Source organism: Oncorhynchus mykiss, chromosome 25 (genome assembly GCF_057628025.1).
Source record: "Oncorhynchus mykiss isolate SJ-2025 chromosome 25, ASM5762802v1, whole genome shotgun sequence".
Classification (NCBI taxonomy): domain Eukaryota; kingdom Metazoa; phylum Chordata; class Actinopteri; order Salmoniformes; family Salmonidae; genus Oncorhynchus; species Oncorhynchus mykiss.
The window spans coordinates 51857599-51876499 of record NC_143046.1 but is presented as its reverse complement, the minus strand read 5'-3'; the positions used below and the strand labels follow the sequence as shown (position 1 = coordinate 51876499).

Below are 18901 nucleotides of genomic sequence, written 5' to 3'. Positions count from 1 at the left end.
CCAAACATCAAATTTCAGAGTATTTGACACTCTGGTTTGACTCCTTCAGAGTCCTCCTGCTCAGTATCATTCCATTTCTCAAAACATCAAATGTTGAAGTTGCTCCAAATGTCAAATTTGTAAGGTTAAGGGATAACGTTTGGGATAGGTCTAAAACAAAAAAAACATGGAGTGAACACTGAACCTTCTGATCCAGAGTCATGGGATTAACGGCAAAACCCAAGCCTACTTTATGGCAACAGAGCTCACTGTTGCCCCTAGTAGCCGGTTTTAAAGGCATTCCCAATGTCCTGAGGACATGGATAGACGTCCAATTTTGAAGTCACTTTTGAGCAATCTGTCTGGTATTAACCCAGCTAGCACATTTGGTTCCTTGGAAGTTGTGGGGAAGTATGTTTTTGTGATACATTTCCTGACCGGCAAAATTGAACGTTTTTTAAAGTGAAAATTCTGCCTGTTCTGGGAACGTTCATTTTCTGGTTGCAGGGAGGTTCTGAGAACAGAAATGATTGGTTATTTGAAGGTAATTAAATAACGTTCTGAGAACATGTTTCAATAAGACTTAACACTGCTAACTGACATTTCCACCGAAGAAACATATGGTTCCGAGAATGTTGTGGGAAGGTTGTATTCAAAATAAACATAGGACAACCACGTTCTCACCAACCTGGAAGAAACATATAGTTCTCAGAACGTTACGTGCTAGCTGGAAAGGGCCTGTGCTATAGGCCTGCACTGGTCTAGAGTATTCTTATCATGTCATCATTCAGTAAGATTTGAGTTGAAGTGAATTCATTCTAAGTCATCTTCAAACTTTAGCATACTAAAACCACTAAAAGACAACATCTTTTATTTCGTATATTTTTTATATTCTTTCAAAACAAAAAAACTAAGAAGAGTATCAATACAAAAGGATCGCCATGCTAAAATCATAATATACATTACAGGGATATAGATAGAGAATTGAAATGTTGCAAAAACATACAAGTAAACTCAACTGAAAGATTTTGACAGGGGTTGATCAGATATCAAGTGGTTCAGGCACAGGTCCTTAGGGGAAAAATGTGATGGTTACAATACAACCTAGAAATGTGTATAGTCCTCTATGAAAGAAGGCCACTCAGGTTTTTGTGAAGGCAATACTCGCCGAAGTGGGAAATGTGTGACTTTGGTTCTAAAAAAAGTCCCTGGTTGGAGAATTCTGGGGTGTGAAACTAACAGGCTACAGCATTATACTATTTGTAGCACTATAATAGCAAACATTATGGTCAGAGAAATACACAGATGTAGGATCTTAATTGATCACCCTATTGCAGGAGCACTTTCCTGCAATGCAGGACATTTTAAACTCGTAGTGTATGAGGTTTAAAAAGGGTTTTTAAAGTTTGCTTCCACTTGATTTTCCCTTATGCAAAATGTATCAACCCCTACAAAAATGTCAATTTATTATAATCCACATAATACTTCACATTCCCTATTGCTGCAGGATTATTTTCCTGCTGTAGCAAACTGGCACAAATTAAGATCCCACATCTGTAATATAGTGAAAAACATATAATCCAACACAATGGCATAATTCCCATTACTTGAGATCCCTTGGAAGAAATTATAAGTACATGAAAAGCAGCAAGAAGGGCAGTCTTTTGGAAAAGTTGACAACATACATGGACGGTATGTCTCCTGAAATGGAAATACATAGCTTTGGATGTTTGTGGAAAATGGGTTATACTATCACTCATATGACATATTAATTTCTATTTACATAAAATATTTACAGCATAATTCATCAGAATCGCTCTGTTATAAAATATATACTACAGTAAAAAGTCATAAGGGGTTTAAATTGTATTTACAAAGGCAGTGACTGGCATTGGTATAAAGCTCTTGGTCTGAAGTTGGTTCGATGGTTGAACTAATGGTGGGTGTAGATTGTCTTCTTTGGCCTCATTGGTCTTTGCCATCTTGGGCTAGCCAATAGAGTCTCTCACAGAGTAGTGCTTAAAAAGTAGAAATCGGCAGGCAGTTTGATTGGCCACACTTTGCAATGGGGTGGGCCGAACATCAAAAATGTCCGCCCCCTCTCTTCATAACTCCATGAGAGTGACCTGGAACTGACCGCACATGATTTCAGAGATCTCTATGAGGAATGCTGAGTGGTTGCTGTAGTGTTCAATGATGTTGTCATCCATGTTGACGAAAATCCTGAAAAATAAACAGACAAATAACAGATTAATGTCTTTGTAGGGGGGAACATGCTATGTAAATTACCAGTTTTCTGCTGTCTGGCTGATACATTTTGTAGTCACGAAACAAGAGTGAGAAGCCTACAATTCCCTCAACACTGCAGACAATTTATCAGGCCAGACTCCTTTTCCCATAGGGCAACCCGTCTTTACCGTAAGTAAAGCTCTGTTGATAATCAAGCGAACTGCCTGCACACGCTACCCGGAGGGAAGGGACTGATAGAACACTATAAGCGGAATGAGACATAACCTGTTGGGTTCTCCATTCAAACCCCCAGGGCAAACTCAACTTCAGTCAAAGTTATTAAAGCCTTTCAGGCAGTGTGACAGAATAACCACAAAACATTCTAGGTGACAGTGATCTACTCCATCAAGTCAGCTTCAACAGATCACTGCCTCGGAACATGTTAGTTACACATCTTCATTGGTATGAATGCTTGTGTGAAGACACCTACAACAGGCCTACTTTACTACTAGTAGTAGATCTGAAGCTTAGGGAAATGTCACCTAATCAGTAAACATAAAGACCTTCGATGTACACTATGAAATTAGAATAGTACAGAATTTTTCCCCAAAGACTATGGTGACGTCCAAATACGCATACATATACTTGCATTCTAAATAGAAGGCATTTTAGTCATGCGAAAATAGTATGTTTTATAGTATGCGAAATGTCTAAAATCGAGTATGGTTTAAAGGTGCAATATGCACAAACAGTTCTGCCATTTTCTGGTTGCTAAAATTCAAATAGTTAATGTGACAAAACAAGCAAGTGTAGAGAATCGTTGTGCCATCTAAAGTGCTGTGAATTTTTTTTTTTCAACAACCAAAAATATTGTATTTTCAGCTTTTTGAAGCTGGTGTACAACACCAAATATAAAAGAAGGGGAACCATAGAAATAGTGCACATAGAACAGATCTACCACTTCTTAGACTTGCTTTCAATGAGAATGACAGATCAATATACCTCACATTTCTATGTGAATTTGATCAGTTTGCCCAAAAAGTGACATATTGCAGATTTAAATGCCAGGATGCTATACTCATTACTGCTTTTCATCTAGTAGAACTTGCTGCACACTATTAAGGAAGAGAATTGTCTTTCCAGACTTGCATGTGTTTGATAAAGACCTTCGATAACGAAATAAGCGGACGCGCTGTGACCAAATGAACGAATGGCGGGAATCAACGCAATTGCACACTAGATGACAGGTTCTCAGGATGGGTGAGCCTAGTATGTTGATATTTGTTGATAACTGCATTCGTTTTTACTAAACAGTACATTCTAAATAGTATGTAGTAGAATTAGTACATAGTAGGACATTTTAGTAAGTATTTGGCAAGATCGATTTCGGACACAGCCTTTGGCGCAAGCATTGAAAACAAAATGGCCACCATTATTTAATTTCATGGTTGACATGCTGCCAATAGGGAGACCAGCTCTTTTTCAAAGGCTAGTCCTATTTAATGTCAACCACCTGGCCTCCACATTGTTGCTCAATAAGGTGCCACCCTCTTTTCACTCTGAAGTAAATAGACCAGAACACTTCTTGGTGTAGCTATGGGATGGTTAGATCAGATTAGAGGAACATAAATACTGTAAAGTAAAAGAATAGGGTGACTCATCCAGCCTAGTTTTAAAATCTTTCCATCCTGTGTTTTTTGGAAGAGCTGCAATTATCACATTCCAGGAGACAGAGCTAGCTAGCTCACCTAGCCGGTCTGTCAACTTTAGTTGCCTTCCTTACTGAGGAAAGACCAAAATTCAAGCAAGATTCAACTTAGATTCAACCTACCAAGATATGTAACTTTCAAAATACAGAAATCATCCCGTATCATGCATTTTGCAGCATTATACAGGGATGATTTCAGTATTTTGAAAGTTATATGCTGCATGACCAAAAGTATGCTCGTCGAACATCTCATTCCAAAATTATAGGCATTAATATGGAGTTGGTTCCCCTTTGCTGCTATAACAGCCTCCATTCTTCTGGGAAGGCTGTCCACTAGATGTTGGAACATTGCTGCGGGGACTTGCTTCCATTCAACCACAAGAGCATCAGTGAGGTCAGATTGGTGGGCTATTAGGTCTGGCTCGGAGTCGGTGTTCCAATTCATCCCAAAGGTGTTTGATGGGGTTTGAGGTCAGGGTTCTGTGCAGGCCAGTCAAGTTCTTCCACACCAGTCTCGACAAACCATTTCTCTATGGACCTCACTTTGTCATGCTGAAACAGGAAAGCGATTTCCTCAAACTGTTGCCAAAGTTGAAAGCACAAAATCATCTAGAATGTCATTGTATGCTGTAGCATTAAGATTTCCTTTCACTGGAACTAAGCCCAAACAATGAAAAACAGCCCCAGATCATTATTCCTCCTCCACCAATCTTTACAGTTGGCACTATGCAGTCGGGCAGGTAGCGTTCTCCTGGCATCCGCCAACCCCAGATTCGTCCATCAGACTGCCAGATGGTGAAGCGTGATTTATCCCTCTAGAGAACAGTGTTTCCACTGCTCCAGAGTCTAATGGTGGCAAGCTTTACACCAAGCCAACGCGTGGCATTACGCATGGTGATCTTAGGCTGCTCGGCCATGGAAACCCATTTCATGAAGCTCCCGAAGAACAGTTCTTGTGCCGATGTCGCTTCCAGAGGCAGTTGGGAACTCGGTACTGAGGTGTTGCAACCGAGGACAGGCAATTTTTACGTTCTTCAGCACTCGGCAGTCCCGTACTGTGAGCTTGTGCGGCCTACCAATTCGCGGCTGAAACGTTGTTGCTCTTAGACGTTTCCACTTCCCAATAACAGCACTTACAGTTGACCGAGGAAGCTCTAGCAGGGCAGAAATTTGATTAACTGACTTGTTGGAAATGTGGCATCCTATGACGGTGCCACATTGAAAGTTACTGAGCTCTTCAGTAAGGCCATTTTACTGCCAATATTTGTCTATGGAGATTGCATGGCTGTGTGCTCGATTTTATACACCTGTCAGCAACAGGTGTGGCTGAAAAAGCCAAATCCACTAATTTGAAGGGGTGTCCACATACTTTTGTATATATAGTGCATCTTGAAAACATGATTGCTGGCAAGTAAAACTTTTTGGAACTATGTCAACAATAGACTAATTCTTTTTGGGTGGAGTTTTCCTTTAATCAAATCCGAAAAATGTCCCTTCAACTTACTGTATCTTGCTATTGTTACATGCTAATACTATTGGTAATTATGTAGCATAGCTAATGCTAACACTTATTCCTCCTGATGTAACCCCCCCCCCCAAAAGAAGACACAGATCAATGCAGGGCCTTGGTTTAAAAAGTAACTTACCCTCTTTTGCATTTCTTGTAGATGTTCCCAATGGTGTCCTGTTGCATGGCGTACTTTTCAGAAATCTGAGAAAGGAACAAACGAAAGATGAGTGTCACGGTCAACTCCCACGGTATCTTCTCCTGGTTGCTGGATGAGATGCTTGGAGGATGACAACAAGGTTGGGTAAGGAAGGAACAAGTATCATGAGTGTACTACCTACCGCTTGTCTTAGGCCTTTCAGGGTTGGGCTGCTGAGCATGAGAGCATCGAACACTTCCTCTGACTCGGTTCTCACGTACAGGAGCACTGCAAAAGCAAGGTAACAGAATACTTCAGGTTGTGTGTGCCAGACAAGGACCACAGCAGGGCTTTGTTTTGCATATTGACCACTTATTAATTGCCTCATACTATATGTATTCTCTGTACAACAGGTTTGGGTTTGAGCCAATTCCATTTCAATACAGGAAGTACATTATTTTCAATTCAGAAATTCTTCTTTACCTCGCTGCTGCTCCTCGCATCTGGCCTGCTTGCTTGGTGGTGGGCTACCATTGCTTTGTTCCAGTCGATTAGGGTAAAGTCTCTTCAGTGAGCTCTTTTCAACCTCCTCCAGTGTTGTGGGGGGTGCCTACACGGAGAAATAGGAGATATGTAAAACTATTAGGTACAACTCCTCCGTAGAATATTATTGCTTCATTTCCCATCCCCAGTCATTGCATGGTTGTAACAGTCATGAGCATGAATGTTATTGTCACGAATCTGTCGATACGCACATGAATGGTGATGCAGATGCAGACAGATAAAAGGTTCCAGACAAGACGTTTGTCTGACGTTCAGAGATGTTTGTCTCACAACCAGTCAGCTAGTCACATTGTATATTATATAGAACAGAACATTTCCAGACTCTTTTACGAGTCATGATGATGTCGCTCCCCTCTAAAGAAGCTGACCTTTTCCTAAGAAAGTTATCGAAGACATTTTCTTTGAGCGATGGAATGATTTACGATACTCAACTCTTGTAACCCCCCCCCCCCCCCCCCCACCTCCAAAATACAAGGTACCCCCTCCACCATTAGCCTGAATTAGGTCACATCTCTACCTTGCTTTCCTCTCTTAAAGCTGTGAAGATGTATATAATCTACGTACTGTCTAATAAGTGTGTGTTCATTAACACTAGGGAAATAATACTGGAAAGGGCTGGAAAGGGACTGGCATGCAGACCTTACTAGACATACTGAGCACATACACACTCTCCTTCCCCACTCTCTAAAGCCCAGACTGTGGGAACTAAAGGCCTGTCAGGACAGCAGCCCTTACCACCTCCACTGGCTTGTGTCAACAACACTGAAAAGGGGGACTTGTGTGTGTGTGTGTGTGTGTGTGCCAGGTGTGTGTGTGTGTCTTTGTCTAAGCCCCCGCAGGTTAATCCGTGTGTCAGTCACACTTGAGTCGAGTTTCGAGTCGAGGAAACTGAACGACCCACCAATTAGATCGTCTGATCTCGGCGTCTGTCTCTCCTCACTCTCCCATCCCAACCCACTTTTCCCACAACATTTTTTTTCCCACACTATCCCCCCCCCCCCCCCCCCCCCTCTGTGCACCGTCAGCCTGGAGCTACAGTCCAGGGATAGCAGGGAACATGACTCAACTCACTCTTGTGGTGGTGAACTCCAAGATCCCTCAATCCCAGAAAATGAGAGAGAGAGAGAGAGAGAGAGAGAGAGAAAAGAGAAGAGAGGAAAATAAAGGGGGAGTGGATGGGGGGAGGGAACCTACCAGGCTGCAGCGCTGCATGTTGGAGAGGTGCATCTCTGGGATGAAGAGGACAGGGTTGGTGACGTGGTCCTCCAGGGTCTTGAAGAAGGTGCTGCCACTTCCCATTGAGCTGGACACTACTGACTTGTTGGCTGAGGAGGGAGAGGAGAACACTGGTTTAGAATTGGCGTTACAGACTGGCCTAAGGTATAAAGGACTGGTTTACCGGGTGCTCTTTAGTCTATGAGTAAGGTTTACCTGAGTGTCGGAAACTGGCTCTATGACATTGTAATGCACCACTAGTTATTCTCTTTAAGAAAGAGTCGGATGCTATTCATACAAATGGGGCTAAATCCCAAAATTCTAAATTTTGTTAGAAACCCATGAGGTGTTAAATTACAATCACAGACTTAAAATACAGGATGTATTTCTTGCTTGGGTTGGTGTCTTGCTCCACTGCTGATCTAGTCAGAGTACATTTTCAATCACGCAATGGAGTTGAATTGGACTTGGGAAGGCCAAGCTTCACGATAAAAACAAACTGATGAAAGATACCCAAACTGTAATTAAATTCCTTATTTGCATGTTCTGACACACAACATGATGTATCGGTGGATTATTTTGTTGGTGGATGTCGTAGGCTGTCATTATATTCGTAATAAGAGCCTGAGGTAGACTTACTGTTGTTGCTTGAGTCAATGACTGTCTTGACCCTCCTCTTGCTCCTTTTCCTCTCTTCATCCCTCATCTTCCTCTCTGCACCCTGAGGAAAAAGACAGACGGTCAAAGCTCCACTCTGACACTTTTACTCCTCATTTAACAAATGAGTCAGCCGTACAACAGGTGCATTTCTTTAAAAACAAACAACAACAAAAAACAAAAACTATTTTTATGTCATGGATGAGCATAGCTAGCACAGTGGATAGAGATCTTCACTGACCTTATCGCAGAAGATTTTGACCTGGCAGGCTGCTCTGTGGATGAGGCGGTTGGTGCCGCTGCTGAAGTCATATGTGTCGATCTGGAGGTTGAGAGGAAGCCCCTTCACTCCCTTCTGAGAGGAGAAGTCTGTGCTCAGAGAGTTAATGCCAATGTACACCTGGAGGAGAGAGAAGAAGAGGGTTACACAGGATATCAGACAACAGTTGAATTGGAACTTTCTAGAACAGTTATGCTGGCCAGTAGCACTTTCCTGTCGTCAAATGACCTAGTGGCCTCATGGGTGAAATGTTATTCATAATGAATGAACATTATTTTTTAAAAGCCGCAGAAAATACGGTGTATCGATGTCAAACGGTTTTGCTATATTTCAGTCTTCTCTGATGTGTGTAAAGTGTAATATTGGGATGCAAACTCAACATTGAATACATTTCAACATTATATCTGACATGGTACAGTTGTCTTCTTTTTTGTAGGCCCATAACCATGTGTGAGAGGTGTATATTTTGTTTCACTGTAGATTTGTTTAAGACTACCAAGAAACACTCTGTGTGACCCTGATTTAGCCTACTGCAGTAAAAGGTTAAAGGTCCTTGCACAGCAATTGGAACCTTAAAAATCGGTTAAATTTAACCTTCATTTAACTAAGCAAGTCAGTTAAGAACAAATTCTTATTTACAGTGACGGCCTACCAAAAGGCAAAAAGCCATCTGTGGGGACGGGGGCTGGGATTAAAAATAAAATAAATAAAATATAGGACAAAACACACATCACGACAAGAGACAACATAGCAAGGCAGCGACACATGACAACACAGCATGGTAGCAACACAACATAACAACATGGTAGCAACACAACATGGTAGCAGCACAAAACATGGTACAAACATTATTGGGCACGAAACAACAGCACAAAGGGCAAGAAGTTAGAGACAACAATATGTCACACAAAGCAGCCACAACTGTCAGTAAGAGTGTCCATGATTGAGTCTTTGAATGAAGAGATTAAGATAAAACTGTCCAGTTTGAGTGTTTGTTGCAGCTCATTCCAGTCGCTAGCTGCAGTGAAGGAGCGACCCAGGGATGTGTGTGCTTTGGGGACATTTAACAGAATGTGACTGGCAGAACGGGTGTTGTATGTGGAGGATGAGGGCTGCAGTAGATATCTCAGATAGGGGGGAGTGAGGCCTAAAATGTAAATAAGCATCAACCAGTGGGCCTTGCGACGGGTATACAGAGATAACCAGTTTACAGAGGAGTATAGAGTGCAGCGATGTTTCCTATAAGGAACATTGGTGGCGTTGACACAATTCACATTTTTTTTTACAAAACAAACACTAGAAGTCTATGGACACATGGTGTAATGACACCTTTTTGGATTGTAAACCCCCTCCAATGTGGACAAATGTACAGAAGTACAGTATAGCAGAAAAGTCTAGAATGTTTCCACACTGGTTGGGTCTTGGTAAGGTTTTAGGATATGAGAGGCATTGATTTGAACATACTATTGTGAGGGGCCAGGAGTGGAAAGGGATGGTTGTGACAACAAGTGCCTTCCGTGTTTATTAAAAGGAGTTTTTCTCTCTCATTCCTTCCAACCCGTCCTTTCCCTTCTCTTTCTCATTCTCATTCTCTCTCCCTCACCTGCAGTGAGTTTTATTGCCCCACCCTTATGCCCTGGGGGGCAGTGAGCAGTAAGCACTCTCGACGTGACGCTCTTCCCTTGCACCGGGGCAGCCGCATGCCAGGGATTCCTCCCCTCCCAACCCTCAGCGCTCCTTCATCGCCCCATTTCAGCTCAATGGGTAGCGTGGCTAGGTACATAATAGGGGTGCGCCAAGCGTTACGACATCATCTGTGTGAGTGTCAGTGTGCGTGTTTTCCACTGTTGCTCCAGTTTCCTCGCTGCTTTTACCTTAGCTTCCTCATTGGGGTTCCAGATGAAGGACAAAGCGTTGAAGGCCACCTCTTCCACGTGGCTGATGCCACTGAATACCTCTTTGTAGTCAGCTAGAAGATAAATAGAAAGATATTGATTTAGTTCAGAGAAATTTCTGGAACCATTGGAATTGTTATTGTCTTTCATTGAAGTGGTTATCTGCTCAGAATAGATACAGGCTTACAAAAAGCAACAACAAAAACAACAACTGATAAAAAAAATAATAATCTTCCAGTCAGTGGCATTTGTTGTTGTAGATGTTGACCTATGGCATTTATCCATGACATTCTTCAGAGAAGACAACGGGGAAAGCCTTGTAACTGTCTGTTTCTATGCTATACATGTGTTTGTGTGTAGACAGACGGTCAAAGATGCGGTGCCATACCGATGTCAATGACTCTCTGCTTAACGGTCGGCTGCCGTGCGTGCCAGTGATTCCAGCACCTCAGCTGAATCTCTGCGCTCTTGTCGTTCTCAAACACCGCCATGACCACCGTCTGGAGAAAGAGAGCCACAAACAAAAGAGAGAGAGAAAGAAGAGAAAATAGGGAAAGAGAGAAAGAGCGAGAGAGAGAGAGAGAGCGAGAGCCATCAGACAAGGTACATTTTGTATAGGTTATACGTCTTTGTTGGTGCGTCGTCGACTTTGAGAAAGGCACAACTGGGCACGTTTCATTCAGACATCAGGCCCTGTTATCATAATTCTAAATCCTCAATTCTCTCCTGGTATTGTCACCAACTATTAGCAGGGCTTGTGTGTGCTCTCTTTTTACTTGACAAAAGAGAGGGTTGTCACCCAGGCCGTTGGCACCACACCTCTCCCCCTGTTCTCCTTCTGACTTAGTCACAAAGAACTCAGGGCCTGACTAACTGGCTGACATGCATTGGGTTTGGCCCCGCCAGACGAAATATGCAATGGCCTGAGTACTGTGCCTGGCGGAACTCCAAACCCGAAATCACTCATCACAGAAAGAGAGAAAAAGGTTTCCCACCCCAATTCACCATGACTTGCTTCAAACAGTCAACAATGTTGAACCTAGATATATATATTTTTTTCTCAGGAGATTCCTAAGGAACATACTTTCACTGGGGTTGTGTCAGACAGAACATCCTATGGATAGAGGAAATGTTCCTGGGTGATGTCATCAAAGCTCGACTCACCTTGACTTTGTTGGGGATCAGACTGGCTGAGCTGTCCACCCCCTGAAGGGAGATGGGGTAGAACTGGCCCTTGTTGAGGTAAACCATGGGCAGCTCGGACGACTTGTGCTGGATGGCTTGAGGGGCTCCCAGAATGAACTGGAAAGTGTTCCTGGAGACAGAAAAGAACAGAGAAGAATGTTAGTGCACAGCATTATGCTTTGCTATTGGAATTTTACCCCCCCCCCCCATTGCTTTATAATTTACACAAAGCTCAATTATATTCATTATCTTTAGCCTAATAAGTATTAGCGATACTGGGCGTACAATAGTTCAGTGTTCAAGCGGACGTGATGACTTTGAAGTCATCACACAGGTGTCATAATTTGATCTGATTCTCGGGGGGCAAATAGCTACCTGTATCTCTCTGGAGGGGATTTGCTGTAAGAGTCAGAGTAAACTGGGCTGTGCTGCTCGGCAAAGGGATCGCTGTAGGGTAGAGTCTGCTTCAGGGCGACACAAGACAAAATGTGAGAAGAGGGAATATGAAAAGGACAAAAAGAAAGAGAGAGATGGAGGGAGGGTAACTAGAAGTGAAGGGGAAGATGAGACATTGCCAGAGATGAAAATGTACAAAGGTCAACACCAGTTGTGATTTAGACAAAAAAACAAGATGGCTACTCTTCTTGGTGCTGTAAGCTTACCTCAGTGGTGGCCTCAGGGAAGGCTGTCTCTGTGGGCCACTTCTGGGAGAGCAAGGAGTCGAAGATGTTGTTGATGACCTGCTTGTCGTAGGTGTCGGCACTGGGGGTGAGAGGGAGAGGGTTTTGGAGAACAGAGGGGGGACAGAGGGGTGACAGCTTGCTGTTCAGCTCCAGCGCCTCCTGGGGGTGGTTGGAGGAAATGTTCTCGGACAGCAGCTTCATAATGTTGGCTGGCGTCTCCAGGGAGACCAGCTCGGGGGAGGAGCCAATCATAGTCCTGGATTGGGGGGGAGGGGAAGGAGTTTAGATACAGGACCAACCCAATTCGCCACCCCTTCGAATTAACACTCAATGAAATCAATGGGGTTGTTTGACAAATAGTACTCTCGCGCGAAACACTGATTGTCAAAGGTACTTCCTTCCTTCAAATAAACTCCAGCTCTTTTATACAGTAGCAGATACAGCAGCACACATGCACACAATTACAGACTGTAAAACTAGGCGTCAAAGTCAATAAAACATTAATAAAGCCAGTTTAGTTCTCAGAGCCCACTAATGCTACTGAAAGTGAACTAACCAGAGCTGGGCAGGAACTGTTTACGGCCTAATCCTGGAATGTTTTCTCTCTTTCTATAAATTTCTCTGTGGGACTGACGGGTGTGTTTGACGGTGGCCATTTTTCAACCCAGACAAAAGAGAGGGTGAGAGTGCGGCAGAGCTGGGGCTGCTTCTCCTCCTTTGTGAGTCAGAGTGTTGTTCGGGGGAGGGAGGAGAATGATGAGAAGGAGGTGTACCACGGCCCATAATCCCTTGGGGCTCTGTTTGACATGGGGATTAGCCACCAGCTCACCCAACTCTAACCTCACCAAAGCCCTGCCCTGCCTCTACCGCTTGACTCCATGTCAATGGGCTTGACTTCATGACATGGGAACTCCTAATACCACCCGGCAACCACTTAAAATCCCTTTACCCCCTTATCTGTGCCATAAACACACCCCTTTAGTGCCTCTCTCCCTAGATTGACAGGTGGCTCTCTCAATCAAGTCCATACTCTTGGTAGTGTTAATAATTGCTCAGAAGTCAATCTTACCTCTCTGATGGCTTGTACATACTACTGCCTCGGCTGCATGCAACCATCTTCTGCTCTTTGGGTGTCTGTGAAAGTGAAACAACAACCGTGAGTACTGATACAGCACAATATCTATACACAGGACTCAAAGTTGAACTTAAACAGGTGGTATAACACACAGACGCACAGTTACCTTGCACTGGTCATATGCGAGTAGGCTGTCTGTGTAGGCCCAGGAGTCCATGATGTAGTTATTGTAGCGCTGGTAGTTGAAGCTCTCGTTCTGAAGGACCAGTCCCAGAGTCCTGCAGCAAACAGGGCCAGGAGAAACAACACATGAATAAACTTACATTATAGTTTTATTACAGGTCAAAATGGTAGGCTTCCCATTCAGAATGTGGCATTACAGTGAAGGATTTAGTCATTAAATTCCTCTTCTTTTTTTAAATAATACAATAATATATTAGAAAGGCAACAATGAGCATGTTTTGGCTATAGAAGTGCCTCTTTACCGGTGTATTAGAAATGCAAGGGCTTTATGGTGTGATCATCTGCATGCTATTGACAACCTTAAGCACTGCACATACCTGCCTCTGGAGGGTTTCGATTGCAAAACCACAGATCTTAATCATATTTGGTTGCAAGTGTCAGAGAAGTTCAACATGCCAGGGGCCAAGAGCTCATGTACACACAAACATGCCTTGCATGACCTCAAAATGATCACGTTACCTCAGAACTGTATGGTGTTTGTTTTTTCAGGAAAGAAAGAAACAACTTTTTTTGATTTGAGCCTTTCCCTTCCTAGGAACATATAACGATTTCTAAAGTAAACATTTCCGGACCGGAGCGCTCACCTGGGAGTCCCTGGGTTTCAATATTGCCAAAAGGCCAGAAACAAAACAAGGGATTTGGGGGAAGGATGAGTTACTCCTCAGACCAGGATAAACAGAGAGAAAAGCAGGATTTGTTTTGGGAATTCCCTGGCTACTGGGAATGGGAATAAGCCTTCTCCTGTAAGTGGCCCTGAAATGGCCAGCATGCAAACAGTGCAGATTTACCTATGGGCTACCACATCATGTGCTAACAACAGAGGAAGACTCCAGGCATTGACAGCCGACTATGTTTGATTAGGAGAGAGGGAGAATGGCAAGAAAAATACCTACGCTGTTGCGATTCCAACCCAAACTCTTAATGACTGTCACAATAAGGTATATTAGCATCAAATAAGACTGTGTGATCACCTATACGTCGTATATAATTCCATACAACTGTTTTACTAAAATGCTTCACCTCAAAAAACTTCTACCCACCACTGTTCTAAAATACACCTGTCTCTCCCTGTACGCTCACTCACCTCAGTACACTATGACACCACAATATCTCATTAGCTACTCTCCTTTCCCTAAATAATGCCCAATACAGATGTTACAATAGAGAATCCCGGTCTAGAGTTTCCCTACTACACTGTTATGTAATTCAACTCATTACACATTGTCATTAACCAGCCCCTCCAACACATTCGGGGGATACCCGTTTCTCTCTCCCCCATTGTGTGTTGTACCCCCCTGGGTTAGAGTCAACACGGCTTATGGACAGGCCAGTTTAAATCATGAGCCGGCTTAAATTCACAACATAGCGGGGAGAGAGAGAATGTCAAATATAAAATGGAGAAACCTGACACACACTTTTCTAAAAACACACCTTTCACATGGGGGTCTCATTACACAATGTAAAGAGAGAAAGAGAAGGGGGGCCCCGAGTGCCTGATTTCTCACCCTCTCTCTGGAAGTCTAAGTGGCTCAAACTACTGTACAACAGAAGATGAATGAACAAGTCAACGCTTGCATAATTTTCTATTCTGGCCCTCGGCAGAAAAGTTTAGATGAAAATTATAAGAGGAGGGGAGAATGTTGCAGAATCAACAGCAGTTTCAGCCAAAGGCCTTACATCTGTCATTCTAACCAACCAACACACTTGACTATACGACTGGTTGCATTTCACCTTGGAAGTTAAACCACAAGACACAAGTCAGATTGGGGCCAGATGAAAAACTAACTCCACTACATCCCCCCCTCTCTTGTCGACTATCTGAAATGAAAACGTGGATGGTTTTTCAAATTAAACGACGACAAAAAAAAGAGGTCATGCTCATGGGCCCCCAACTCCCTCATCAGGAAACGGGGTCAACATGCGAATCGATGGCTGCACCATCCACTCCACAACCTCAGTGTTTTATTCAACCCCACATCCGGGAACATCCCCAACATCAGACTTCTTCCAACTCAATAACATCTCACGACTCAGACCCTCTCTCACTGACCCCATTGTTGAAACCTTCATTCACGCTTTTTTACATTTTTTATCACACTTGGATTCCTGCCACGCCATTCTCTACAGGCTCCACGCCGAAACACGGGACAGACTTCAACATATCAAAATTCCGCTGCACGGGTCCTCACACGAAACCAAACCTTGGGACCACATCGCCCTCAACAAATTGCTCATGCTCACCTACAAAGCACTTAATGGACTGGCGCCCACATACCTTACTGACCTCCTGCACCCCTACACTACCACCTCTTCACTGCGCTCCTCTGACACTGGCCTCGTCACCATCCCTCGCGCCAGTCTCCGCTCCATGGGAGACTGGGCTTTTAGCAGTGCAACTCTGGAGGTCCCTCCTTCTCCATGTCAGAACCTCGCAATCCATACATAAATTCAAGTCCACACTAAAAGACACAGCTCTTCACACCTGCTAACCGGAATTCTCTGTCGTCTTGTCTTTAAATCCTCTATCTAGTTCACTTTCTGTCCTCATGTTTAGTGTTCTCCCTGGTTAGTCTGTCATCATGTTTAGTGTTCTCCATGGTTAGTCTGTCATCATGTTTCGTGTTCTCCCTGGTTAGTCTGTCCTCATGTTTAGTGTTCTCCCTAGTTAGTCTGTCCTCATGTTTAGTGTTCTCCCTGGTTAGTCTGTCATCATGTTTAGTGTTCTCCATGGTTAGTCTGTCATCATGTTTAGTGTTCTCCATGGTTAGTCTGTCATCATGTTTAGTGTTCTCCATGGTTAGTCTGTCATCATGTTTAGTGTTCTCCATGGTTAGTCTGTCATCATGTTTAGTGTTCTCCATGGTTAGTCTGTCATCATGTTTAGTGTTCTCCATGGTTAGTCTGTCATCATGTTTAGTGTTCTCCCTGGTTAGTCTGTCATCATGTTTAGTGTTCTCCCTGGTTAGTCTGTCATCATGTTTAGTGTTCTCCCTGGTTAGTCTGTCATCATGTTTAGTGTTCTCCCTGGTTAGTCTGCCATCCTGTTTAGTGTTCTCCCTGGTTAGTCTGTCATCCTGTTTAGTGTTCTCCCTGGTTAGTCTGCCATCCTGTTTAGTGTTCTCCCTGGTTAGTCTGTCATCATGTTTAGTGTTCTCCCTGGTTAGTCTGCCATCCTGTTTAGTGTTCTCCCTGGTTAGTCTGTCATCCTGTTTAGTGTTCTCCCTGGTTAGTCTGTCATCATGTTTAGTGTTCTCCCTGGTTAGTCTGTCATCATGTTTAGTGTTCTCCCTGGTTAGTCTGCCATCCTGTTTAGTGTTCTCCCTGGTTAGTCTGCCATCCTGTTTAGTGTTCTCCATGGTTAGTCTGTCATCATGTTTAGTGTTCTCCATGGTTAGTCTGTCATCATGTTTAGTGTTCTCCCTGGTTAGTCTGTCATCCTGTTTAGTGTTCTCCCTGGTTAGTCTGCCATCCTGTTTAGTGTTCTCCCTGGTTAGTCTGTCATCATGTTTAGTGTTCTTTTATATACTTACTTATTTTAACGTGTGATTTTAACTATTTTTATCCTGCTGGTTTTCTTGTGTATATAAAGTGACTTTGGGTTTTGTTAAAAGCGTTTAAATAAAATGAATTATTACGAGTCCAAACACATTTCGCTTAAATAACACATTCTAGCATGAAACACCAACTCCAACCCCATGAAACATAGCATGTCACAGAAAAAATTGTCAACTTACTCAATCTCTTTGGTCATGACTCCTTTCCAAGACAGTAGATCTCGGGCTTCTTCAGGTAAAGTCTCCTCTAGTGTGTATGTGTTTGTGTGTTCTTGTGAAAGGCTGTCAGCCAGTCTTAGCAGAGAGAAGCAGACTTGTCCCGCTGAGTGAGCTTGTTTGATTCCTGTCCACATTGGCTCCCAACATTTATTTCATGCCGACAGGGAGCTTTCCTCACTCACTCCTGATTGGCCGAGGGCTCTGGAGACAGGTGCCTGATAGGACAGGTGTAGATGGGTTAACTGTTTCAGTGCTGGTGAGAAACCAGGTGTGAGTGGTGGGTACTTATCAGGACAATGCTGGGCAGCGTTTCACGCATCTCATTGAGATTTAAAGAAAATAGTGAGATTGGCTTCTCCAAGGTGTGAAATGCTTCTTATTTAGAGAGATAAACCAAAGAGTTTTTGCAGGAACTAGGCTTTAAAATGTTAACGTTAATTCAGTATCATTACTTTCTCTCTCTAAGTCTACGGTGTTGTGAAATTTCAACTGGTGGTTTTGGTGCCCTTGTGTTTGTAATTATCATTGGCAAAACTATTTGATGGGAGTAGTTGGGGGTAGTGGTTCAATACTTATTATTTGGGGAGGATTTGTAATTTGCATATTGAATTATCCACAAGAGGAACATGAGAATATGTTCCCTATAAAGAAACTCCTTTTCATGTGCTTAGTCTGCAATAGTTTACAAAAAACATTTGCTGATTTACATTTTTTAGAATTAGGTTAGGATTTTTTCTGGTTTGAATTTTACATTGAGAGTTCAAAACTCTCAAAAGCATTACATCTTTACATATTTCACATATAACAGGAAATATCACAAACATAGAGTACCAGTCAAACGTTTCTACAGTGTAGAATAATAGTGACGACATAAAAAACTATGAAATAACACATATGGAATCATGTAGTAACCCAAAACATTGTGGCTACATTGAAGAATCTAAAAGCAAAAATGTATTTTGATTTGTTTAACACTTGTTTGATTAATACATGTTTCCATGTGTGTTATTTCATAGTTGTGATGTCTTCTCTATTATTCTACAATGTAGAAAACAGTAAAAAAAATCAAGAAAAAACCCTTGAATGTGTACATGTCCAAACTTTTGACTGGTACTGTATGTTATTGTATTATGAATGTAGTTTATTTCTTTAGGCTTATTACCATGTGATTACAGAGGAAACTAAATGACAGATGAATAGGAAAGGGGGGTCAGCCCATCCAGCACAGACCACAATATACAAATTACATGATACCTTACTTTCTTCACAATTATTTCACAATGAATTATGAATTGAGTTACCAACAGAAATCTGTGTTCCTATAAGGATCTTCTTAGATTGCTACAATGATAAGGCTCCTCCAGGCAAACGTGCACTGGCCTCATCCACCCACACATTTTCCGTTCCTTTCTGAAGAACCAAAAACAACAACACATGGGCATCTCAGATTAGAGATTTAGGATCAGTTGTGCCTTTTAGATCATAATAAATATGATTAATGGATGGATGTGTCACGGTCTGCCTCCTCTTCATCTGAAGAGGAGAGGCGAGAAGGATCAGAGGACCAAAATGCGACGTGGTATGTGTTCATAGTGAATTTTAATAAAGAAAACACTGAACACTGCAACACTATACAAAAACAATAAACCAATGACGACCGTGACGCTACAAATGAGACCTGTGCTGAACACAAGCCACTAACATAGACAATCACCCACAAACAAACAGTGCAACCCAGGCTACCTAAGTATGATTCTCAATCAGAGACA

The 18901-nt window shown here is 42.7% G+C and overlaps 1 protein-coding gene across 2 annotated transcripts; it reads right to left on the bottom strand.

The window, feature by feature from the left end:
• Window positions 1-833: 833 nt before the first annotated feature.
• Window positions 834-17282, bottom strand: grhl3 (grainyhead-like transcription factor 3). 2 transcript variants are annotated; one of them, XM_036962967.2, is made up of 15 exons: window positions 17094-17282; window positions 13283-13394; window positions 13111-13175; window positions 12021-12297; window positions 11734-11822; window positions 11338-11488; window positions 10562-10673; window positions 10153-10247; window positions 8240-8398; window positions 7981-8062; window positions 7321-7451; window positions 6046-6172; window positions 5765-5850; window positions 5563-5627; window positions 834-2202 (listed from the first exon to the last, which is right to left on the bottom strand). In XM_036962967.2, the coding sequence occupies exons 1-15, from the start codon at window positions 17264-17266 to the stop codon at window positions 2085-2087; spliced, it is 1842 nt and encodes a 613-aa protein (XP_036818862.2). In that variant the 5' UTR covers window positions 17267-17282; the 3' UTR covers window positions 834-2084. The 2 variants fall into 2 exon arrangements, with proteins under 2 accessions (XP_036818862.2, XP_036818863.2); XM_036962968.2 differs by having other exon boundaries at window positions 11734-11819; window positions 17094-17271.
• Window positions 17283-18901: the final 1619 nt, after the last annotated feature.